At 32.4% G+C, this 11,005-nt stretch overlaps 1 protein-coding gene across 1 annotated transcript; it reads left to right on the top strand.

Annotated features, from left to right (window-relative positions):
• The first annotated feature begins 162 nt into the window (after positions 1 to 162).
• LOC148630091 (solute carrier family 66 member 3-like) lies at positions 163 to 6,273 on the top strand. The gene is made up of 6 exons (XM_088560798.1): positions 163 to 341; positions 1,810 to 1,892; positions 2,254 to 2,326; positions 2,925 to 2,991; positions 5,379 to 5,499; positions 5,932 to 6,273. Exons 1-6 carry the CDS (start codon positions 184 to 186, stop codon positions 6,066 to 6,068), a joined length of 639 nt encoding a protein of 212 aa, XP_088416924.1. The 5' UTR covers positions 163 to 183; the 3' UTR covers positions 6,069 to 6,273.
• The last annotated feature ends 4,732 nt before the right edge of the window (positions 6,274 to 11,005 follow it).

Raw genomic sequence — 11,005 nt, 5'->3', positions numbered from 1 at the left:
CTAAGGTAAACAAAAACAACTACGCAGTTAATAAATAAATAATTGCTTAATTCAACTGTTTTATCAATTTTTACCATTTTTACTTTAAAGTTTTTACTATAATTACAATTATATACTTTTTCGGGTATTTTTCCTTTTTTTCTCTTATCGCAACAGTACCGAGGATAAAGGGTGCTTATCAAGATGGCATCGTCAAGTGGTGTTGAAATATTCTGTAATCTTTTAAGCACAACCATTATAGTAGGAGGGCTTTCTCTAAAGATACCCCAAATAATTGCTGTATTGAAAGCTGGTAATACCAAAGGACTGAGTTTGAGTAGTGTTATATTGGAAGAATGCGCGTAAGTGCTTTTCATTTTCATTTTTGATGTCGCCCCTATTATTACTATAAAACTTGGAACAATGACGGCTAAGGTTCTAGTAAATCTCCGGAAAACTGTCCTGAAAACAAATACATGTATATTGAAATCAATATAACATTATTTTGAATAAAAACATATATTAATATATTACTGACTATTTGAAAACAAAACAAAACAAAAACCAAAAAACTGGAACTCTACTTTTCATTAGAAACTTTCATGCCAATCATTCTCCGCGACGAAGGAGTTTTTGATATAAATGATGGGTTAGAGGTTAAAAAAACATTTATAAGGAACTTCATATAACACGAAAATACCGAAGTGCCAATGGAAAAGGGGGAGAGGTGGGTAAAATTTGTTTCATAGATGAGAAAACCGTGAACAAAATCACTTTCCGTGGACTGACAAGGACAAATGACAAGAAGGACAAAAAAAAAAAAAAAAAAAAAAAAAAAATTAAAAAAAAAATTAACTTCAGATATATGAAGCCCCTTTTTAAATCAAATATTATATCCTCGTTAAAATATATGTTTCTCTACAAATTTGCAAGGTGTCAGATCAAGGTCCTTCCGTAAATGTAAGAATATCTGGAATGAAATTAATAATTCCCTTAGCTGTTTAAACGAGTTTGTAAAAAAAAAATAGAAGTAAATCAAAGACTGAAGTCGCTAATCGTCAAGTATTCTATGCCACTGAGTTTGGCTTGCTTTCAACGTCCAAATGGCACGAATGGCATATGCGATGTATAAAACTGTGTGAGTTCCGCTAAAATCTTGGTTCAACAACTGGTTATCAGGAAGTGCGGGTAATATTTTCATTTCGCAAGTCCAGCGCCCTTGACCACTCGGCCAGATAGGCTATATAAAAATATAGCTTTCGCTGGCCGGGTCATTCCTCCTCTTAGGATAAATCTAGGGCTATAACTAAGTACACGATGTATGGTAGTACGGGACAGCTCAATTAGATGTTATCATGTAGGATAGAGGATCAAATTAATGATACATGTCACAACAAATCAATATTACACAAACGTCTCAGAATATGACAACTCTATTTGCTACACTACGGCCAGCGAAAACTATATTTTCATATAGCCTAGCTGACCGAGTGGTCTAGGGCGCTTTAATTTGTGCAGGCGGTGTTGCCATAGATGTCACAGCGGTACGAGTTCGAGTACCGCGGAGGGTACAACCAGAAATTTGCTTCGCAAATTTTAGTTCTTACATCGTTGGGATTTTTTCAAACACTTCTATGCTTACGACTCTATTCACTGAACTGCTCCATCGCAATAAATTGATACAGGGAAGATGTATCTGGGTTCTACATTACGATCGCAATGAACAACAGATGTACTCACGTTTTTAATATATAACGGGATACATATTTTATTCATATCAAATTATTTGTTGGACAGTAATCTGTTAAGCTGACACTACTTTGTTTGAAGGTATTCTGTAATGCTGACTTACCATTTTGCATCTGGTTACCCAGTCATGACATATTTAGAGTATACAGTATTAGCTGTGCAAGGTATTAAATAGAGTGACAGGGTTTAACGAACTTGATATATAATTATATTGTATTTGAACGAATGACATAAGAATATTACTTTAAACATATTTAAGGCTTGTTATTGCTGCACTTACCAGATCGAGTGATTGAGCAAAATTTAGAGCTGGTCTAAAAACGATTAAGAAATTTTAATGATTTTTAAAACTGATCCGAGGAAATTTCCAAGGTACACTTGCAGAATTCATGCCCATAAAGCTTTTAAGTTCTAATGAAAATGTTACATTTACCGAACGATTACTGGGTTAATATTCACAAAAATAATGTAACAACGGAATAAAGCAAATGCATATAAACTGAATATCATTTGATTCTGTTGTAGATCTTTTATTGATCATATTAATACTACACTACAGTAACCAGTTTAACATCACTGCCTTAGCTGGATTCATTATGTATCCTTTACATGTATGATTTAAGCTTTATTCTTTATTCTTAGCCCGACCGATTGTGTTTACAAGAAAAACATTCAAAGTGTGCCATTTGCACGTCTTCCAGTGTTTCGCATAACACAGCCAACCGCAGCATTCATGATTTTGTCACCTGCGTATATGTTGGTGTTCATGCTGGACATGAAAGGTCATACAGCTGTCCTTCGGTGGTTAAAGCAATTTTTCATGTGCATATATTTTTTTCACTCATGCATGTATATATACTTTTTCCATAAGTGTTCTTTGCTATACTTATAATTTCGATGTGTTGTTGTAATTATATCAGAATACACTGAATTGTAACTGTTATATCTCATTGATGAGGAAATAGAATATGAATAAATGAATGAATAAATGAATGAAAAAAAAGCTCTATAAGAAACCTTCTGGTATTGCCAAATAAAGGGGAACAACCCCGAGTTTAAATGAATGAAAGTTATTAGTATTTTTCTTTTGTAAGACCGTCTTTTTGTCTTCGTGCAATGCTAAACACAGATGTCCTTATTATAATATAACGTCAATTTATCGTGGTCCACGTTTTTATTTCTTTAATTGTAATCAGATATTTTGCAGTTTACAACTGTATTGCTTTTAAAGTGTTTCCAGACATCATAGTCAATGCTTCAATTGTAAGTATAAACCTAGCAAAGATTTTTTTAAAATTTACATCTTTGTTTATTGATTAAACAGTGATGGACAGCGTAGATATTTGATGTTGTTTGCGTCATACCAGAAATCAGTTGAACAATATACAATCAGATGATACTGATATACAATAACTGCTACAAAGTAGTACTTCTTGTACAGGAAGTAGGTGGTAAAACACCTTTACATTGTGAGAATTGTGAAAATTACAATGCTTTCACTAATGAGGCTAGTAAATTTCGTATTCACTTTATAGCCTTGTAATGAGTCGAAGTAGAGGGGTGATATTTTCGCTTGTTCTCATTTATTAACTTAGGGTGTTGCGGTCCAATCACATGCTAGATTTTTATTGAACCCATTTTTAAAACCTTCTGTTTTACCATGGAGATAAGGTGACACACAGGGTAGTCGTATTACACGTGCGAAAATTCCAATAAAAAAATAGATTATGGATTCGTATAAGAACTTAAATCTACTCCATAACATAAAGCAATATTAAAATTACATGACTGTTGACTACACAGGCAAATATTTTTCACGTGAAATTCATGTTAATCGAGCTTCACATGAAATTCATGTGAAATTCACATGAAATTAACATGATTTTCATGAGAAATTCACTAAACACGAATTTCATGTGAACATTTCGTGTGAATTTCACGTGAAAGCTCCATTCACCCGAATTTCACGTGAACTCTGTCACTTAGTTAATTTGCTTAATTCAGGTGAAAATCATGTGAATTTCACGTGAAAATCACATGAAATAATTTTGCCTGTGCACTACGCAATTTCTTAGCTCTCAGCTGGCAACGACGCCTATGATTCAAAGTTCACTAATAAAAATAAACGTACTTTGAACATAGTTTACTGGTATATTTATATTTATTGGTTATGATAAGGAGGACCGGGGTTAAGCTGGTCCACCGTCTATAATGGTTTATGAATAATGTTAGCCCTTCCTTTTAATACAGATTGATTTGAGCATTACAATTTATAGTTTTAAAATGATCATGTTTAGTGTAGGATCCGGATCAATAAAGATCTAAGAATTCTTTGAATTTATGATATTTCTGAACGTACTTACTATCAAAATCAGATGAAAACAGATGACAAGGATAAATACTACATATCTAGAAAATACAATAACGAACATTTTATTTCTCAATATTTTTTTACTTTTCTGGCTTTACCAAATATTAAATTTTCATCTTGGCACGGTATGTGGAGGTATTGTTACATTAGTCAGAGAACATTGCGTAATACACGGCATTCTTTACAAGATCATAGTGCGGAAGAAAGTTTAATATGTAGAGAGTAAAATATACAACGACATAAACTATCCATCAACATTACAAGTTTGATTAAAGGGAATTAATCACTTGAATCAGCTAATAGTCTAGCATCTGTTTTATGTCACGACACGTGGGTGCATGTAACGTGCATTATATCAGTTACAAGATATGCTATGTATATGTAATATTTATCAATACAAACTTTTGTTTTCAAACTGCGTTTTATTTATATGTAGACATAGAAAGTGCGCAATGCTACTTGAGATTTAAAGATGTAGTGTGTGTGTGTACTTGTAACTCCACTGACTTTCACTCTTTATAAAAAAAAATAATTAACTTATGATTGGATTAACGTTTTTTTTCCCAGTTAGCTGCATTTAATGTAAAAACTTAAAATATGCCCCTCATTTACAGGCGCGTAGCTGAGGCCAAATTGAAGTGTAGGCAAAATTACGGCAGGTGGTCTGGGGGCCGCTTAAGGCCCCCCACCCGAAGCTCCGCGGATATAGCGTTTTAGAGCATCATTTATGCCTCTACTATTCTTTCTATTTGATGTGCAGTAAAGTCTGTGCTATATGAGTGTTGAAACAACATATGAATAGGCGGCACAATGGGTTTCCATTGAATTGTTTGTCGTTTTTAAAACACGTTGGTCGAATTAAAGTAAATCATATCTTACGTTCTTTAGAGTATTTTGGAAACGATATAGAGTCGTTCAATTGAATTGATGTATATGTGTTTCTCTATTTTCATTTATAAATGTTAAGATGAAGGTAAAGACTGGGCACAATAACTTATACTTTTTACACTTCTATAAATGGTATACTGTAACTACATATGTGCAGAAATTGGTGAGAGGAAACGAAGATAACCCCAGACAGGACGCGTGGTTGTCTAGAGCGTCTCTCCTCGGAAACATGCAATTACTATATTTCCTTAGATAGTATGATAGTCATTGTTATCATAATTTGTAAAATTGAAGTTGTGATTCTTATGAAAACTTTTACGTAACTCTCATATCAGTTCACTTAACCATATACAGATAGAGATATCAAAGGAGATATTCGTCTATTTTTCAGAACTTCGTCACACCTTTGTCTGTAACCAGCAAAGTAGCACAAATCAGAACTATCTACTCAAAGAAAGACGCTGGTCAAGTTAGCTTGTTAACGTTCTCAATAGCTTCATATGGATGTATCGGTAAGAATTCAGAAAACAACTATTATCTTCAAACACAAGAGTGAATGTATTAACGTATTCAACATATAAGCCTTCATTTTGTACGACTAACTTCAACACAAATTAAATGGCGACATAAATGAATAAACAAATAAAGTTTATTATTATTTAAGATTTAATTTTTATTATGAAATACATAATAATAAACATAAGCTAAATTGATCGTGTTGTCCGACACATATTGACATGTTACCGTTGACCGTGTTGTACTGATTCTGTCCACCATAGCTCTATTTTTAGGCGCTGAAAATTAATACTACTGGGCATTTTACCGCCTGCTAAAAACGACTGCTATTTTCTCAAATAAACTGATTATAACTATCGGCTTTTATTATGTATATTATATGCATGATCAATGTCCTGTTTGAATTTAAATACTAATTATTTCTACAGGCCGAATAGTGACAACTGTTCTACAGACCGGAGATATTGCAGTGTTGATAAACTTTGTTATTAGTGGTGCTCTGAACTTAGTCATTGTGGCATTGATAGTTATATACAAAAGTGACAAACAGAAGAAGCTATATTAATTATCAACTTAACTATTACCGTGTTCCTTTTAAACTTCACACGTAGACACACCGCCAATAAAGACTCAGAGTCATAAAACTGCAATTCTTATATATTTATGTTCTTTTAACATAAAAAAGTTTGAGATCTTTACAAAATTATTACCCACTGTACAATGGAGTTTATATAATTTTCTTTTGTGTATTAAATGCGTTTCATAATCTTTGTCTGATTATTTTCCAGTTCTGTGCCAATTATTTTTGAAAGTGACTAAAGAACAGGATAAGACTATCCAATTAAATCTTATCATCATATCAGTCTTCCCATCACTGCATGTCATGTATCAAATTCTACCTTAGTTTTCTGTGATTTCTGCACTTACACCAGAAAGAAGTTGGAATGATAAGTCGTTCTTTGGGCTATTATCTAAATAGTCGTCTTAATTTTAATTCATATTCTTATCTTCTGAGACAAAAGTAGTTTAAACTTATGCCATCACCTTCTTTGTCTGCCAACTATTATTTATAAAATTTACTTAAAAAAATATCCATATACCAAAGAAAACAAAAGCAACTAGATGGACTAACGAAGTACTGAATATGATAGATAGAAACAATGGATAAAAATGTAAATAAAAATTATCGCCATGCCAGTGGGTAAGGGTTCTCTTCTTTCCTAGAAATCGCCTTGAATTGTTCCATAGGGGCTTGAGTAAGATACAATCGGAACACCTCAGCCTTTCTAGTTACACTTAAGAAAAACCTCAGAGGCACTAGACGGGTGGATCTGTCCGGAATTTGACCGATCTGATTCTAAAATTATAGTTAAAGTGGTTGAATTTTATACTATTACTTTTTTTCTTAGCTCCTCGCTTCGCTCCAAAATTCTTGGAAGAGTTGTTGTTCTTTTTTTCTAGGGCTATCTAACTAAAATTTTCAGCGCCACCTGGTGGATAGAACAACTTTGATTCCCGTATAACTGCAATTCCGGCATTTTTTTTAAAGAAGAAATTATCCTTTCTGCATGTCCGATGTTATTTTTTAGTGTAGCGGAAATGGTCGGGTAGTTCCTATTGGAGTAAGATAGTGACTATCTCTTATATTATTTTGATATTGCTACAACCTGTGGCCATAAAACTTAAGTAACAAGCTGTTTCATTGGATAAAAAATTGTCATCTCATCTCATTAACAATTTTTGTTGCGTGATTGTGCCATTATTAACCTTTTTGATGCTCTACACGTGGTTGAGGTTATTTCTTCATGGATAGAAAAAAAAAACTGTAATAGGCATAACACATTCCTTACATAAATATATTAGATAGTTTCCGTACATGACTACGGATAGAAAACTGATGCAATTTTGGCTTTTTTATTCTTAACTTATAAGCTCAAGCACCTCATTTGTTTATGCATACGGAGGATCCATATTACAGTTGTCTTTCATGTTTTACCTAGTTCTTCCCATGTTCAGCCTGAAAAAAATGTCAACAATTTTTTTTATGTACAAGGTTATTTTTATGGACATATTTGGGTATTTAGTACATAGACGGAAGGCAAAACAGGTGCGTGGCTGCCGTCAGGCAAAAAAGCATTTGCCTGCACTTAATTTTGCCAATTTTTTTTGGAGATAAAATACATCCAGGAGAGGCATAAATGATGCTCTAAAACGCTATCTCCGCGGAGCTTTGGGGGGGGGTTTGCCCCCTCTTGACCCCCTACCAGGGCTCCGCCGTAATTTTGCCTACACTTCAATTTGGCCTCCTACGCGCCTGATTTATCGTCCTTTGAAGAAGTACCGAAACATTTTTGAAGATATATGTTGTTTTTTTAAGGGGGCGGTGTTTAGAAGTAAAAGTTCTACGACTGACACCAGTTTGTTGACAGATATTCTATATCAACTATGACGATTTATGTTTTTCTTTCAATTCGTTCTGATTATCTCCTACCGACATGGCACGAGTATCGTTACGCCTACCTTACAGATACATCCGATACACAGTGCAAGTGTAATCCGGATTAAGTAGCTACCATTAATTATATTCTTTTGATTACCATTCGAATCCTAGTTCCCTTGATTTCCCTTCCACAGAAAGGATTTATATAGTATATAATATATATAAGTTTTCGTCTCTATTGAGTAGCATGAACAGTTTTAAAATATTGATGAAAACAAATTCACCAATTTAAAAAGTACAATTGTGTAACAACCCTTTTTTACCGTACCTTGTCGGGCCCTTCAGAGCTTGCTTACAAGGGTGTTTACACTCGTTGAATATTTGGTGATCTCTGTTTTGGATTTAGGTTATATACTGGTGTATTTGTTGTGTTTCACCATGACTGTTCTTGTTTCTATTTAATACATTTCTCAAGATATTGTTCTTTTCGTTAAGAACATATTTTTGTAACTAACGATGAAACTCTATAATAGTGTAGAATGTAAAGAATTTCTAAACTGACTATGCGGGAGATAGCCACTTCCTAGAGTATTGAGTATTAAGTATTTTGCTTATGATATAATGGTTACAGAACTAAGCTGTTGTATCATTTTTTATTTTCTTGCTATTTTCTTATTATTTTCTTGTTGGTTTCAAGACTAAATTACTTTTTTGAGAAAAATGTAAATTTGTGATATTTTATGAAACTGGACCTGGGTTAATTTGTTAGCAAAAAATCACCTGCATTGCTTAAAATTGAGTTGAAATAACCTCTCAAATTTCACATTTTCCCTTATCAGCGACATAATTGTTACCGTATAAGCAAATTGAATGAAGAGGTTAACATTGTTTCTTAATAAAAAATTTCACGGTTTCACCATTTCTAACCCTAAATATTAAAAATGACGAAACTATTATATTTGAAATTGATATTTATGAGCAAGGGGTAGGACCATTCATAATGAAAATATGAAAATGAATTGTTATATAAATCAGAGTTATTTTAACATGATTCGCAAAACCAACTGATTGTATACCTTAAAAACAACGAATTCACTAGCGATCATGAAGCATTTATCAGGGTTTTGAGAGCGAAAAATTCAAGTATACTGCTATACTTTACGTTATAATTTGCTATTTGCCAGAGTTCTGTTATAAATCTCCTCTAGGTAATGGGTATAACATTGAGTTTTATTTAATATGATATTGTCAACGTTAAAGCTGTAGTTCCATGTACATGCATGTGCTTGTTAATTCAATCGTTCACCAACCAGCCAAGTACTTTCATACATATTTTGCCTGTTTATTGAATCGTTCACCAACCAGCTGAGTAGCCAGACACGAATTTTATGATAAATTATTAACCGGAATTTGCAGTAGCACAATATTCGAAACCCCGAAAACACTCAGGCTTCATTCCGTGTACTACTCATAGTATACAATTATGACAGATCAGTGCATCTGATATTATAAAATATCACATATTTTGTAATATTACAAATTGAATTTGTAATATTAGAAAATGAATTTGTAATATTAGAAAATCACTTTGCAATATTGCAGAATCAGTCACATTTTTTAATATTACAAAATGATTTTCTAATATTAAAAAATTGTAATTGAATATGACAAATCCATTTTCTAATATTAGAAAATCAATTTCTAATATTAAAAAAATAGTTTTTTTAAAATTAGAAATTCAATTGAATTAAAAAATGTTTTGTGATATAAGAAATCTAATTTGTAATATTAGAAAATGAATTTGTAATATTAAAAAATCATTTTTTAATATTAGAAAATGCTCATTTTTGTCCACTTTGGCTCGCCATACATTTTGGTACATTACATTTAATTTGGTTGGAAGTCCTTTTTAAAGTGAACAAATTTAGGCAAATACCTAGATATATTTGACCAATTGACATTCACTGATAATTTTGCTACATAAAATAATTTTATCGAGAATATAAACAGCTTACGTCAGCCGTGCAATATTCAATGTAATCAAAACGCCAAACGTGCAATATAACAAAATATGGATGTGTCATAATTACATTGTTTTAATGCAGACTACAAAATACGATGCAATAAATGTAATAAGAAAATTTATTTGTTCCTATTTTGATTTTTTTCGGTTTTTGAGTTTTACTTGTTCATAACTATTTGGTTCTAGTTCTGCTGAAAGGAGGATATTCCTTAAAATACGATTACAGTATTATAATACCGAAAATTGCATGAGTACTGACCGTTAATACGAGCAAATCCAGGAGATGTGAAGAATTTTCTTTCGCTTTTTTTGTGCGCTGAAATACACTCATGTGGCTCTAAACATTTCTCACGCTTTATTGCCCCTGATTTTTATCATATTATGTAATGATGGAACTAGGTTTAATGAAAATGAATGATTTGCTTGTTTTAATTGGTAATTTTCTTATCTTTTCATTACTTATTTATTATGAAACATAAATGTACCTGACACACTTATACAAAGAACATGAAGAGTACAAACTGATTAAAATTTCTAATCATTTCCTGTATTCAATAACTGACCGTCATGAATTTCAGATTTACCTAATACAGTAAACAGATTGTGTGTAAATATTATCGTCCAGAAGTCAATAGGGGTCATTTCCTGCTACCTTAGTGTCTTGACTAATGACTTGCTTTGTCCAATATTTTTCGACAAATTTCAAGTGTTATCTCAGATTATATATTAAAATAAACCTTACAATAGAAATGAGTGTTATATTTGACAAATGTTAATCTTCTTGTTGTTTTAAGTTTACTTTCGAAGGTCGTGTTACGTTTATAACTAACACGTTTGAATAGTTAAAATAAAACCTGTCAACTATGCCGCTGTTGACTACTATGACTCTGGTGTGTCTGGTTTAGGATGTTTTGATCAAAGTCCCAATATGAGAAAATGTTCCTAAATAATTCGGAACAAGAAAAATCAACGAAATGTACAATCCACACATTTTTGCTAAAGGAGACAAAATTCAAATATGTATCGCTGTATAATTGAA

Source organism: Perna viridis, chromosome 1 (genome assembly GCF_037379345.1).
Source record: "Perna viridis isolate PV_CMFRI_1.1 ecotype Kerala chromosome 1, ASM3737934v1, whole genome shotgun sequence".
NCBI lineage: Eukaryota > Metazoa > Mollusca > Bivalvia > Mytilida > Mytilidae > Perna > Perna viridis.
The sequence above is the reverse complement of the archived record's forward strand: the minus strand, read 5'-3'. Positions and strand labels throughout refer to the sequence as shown.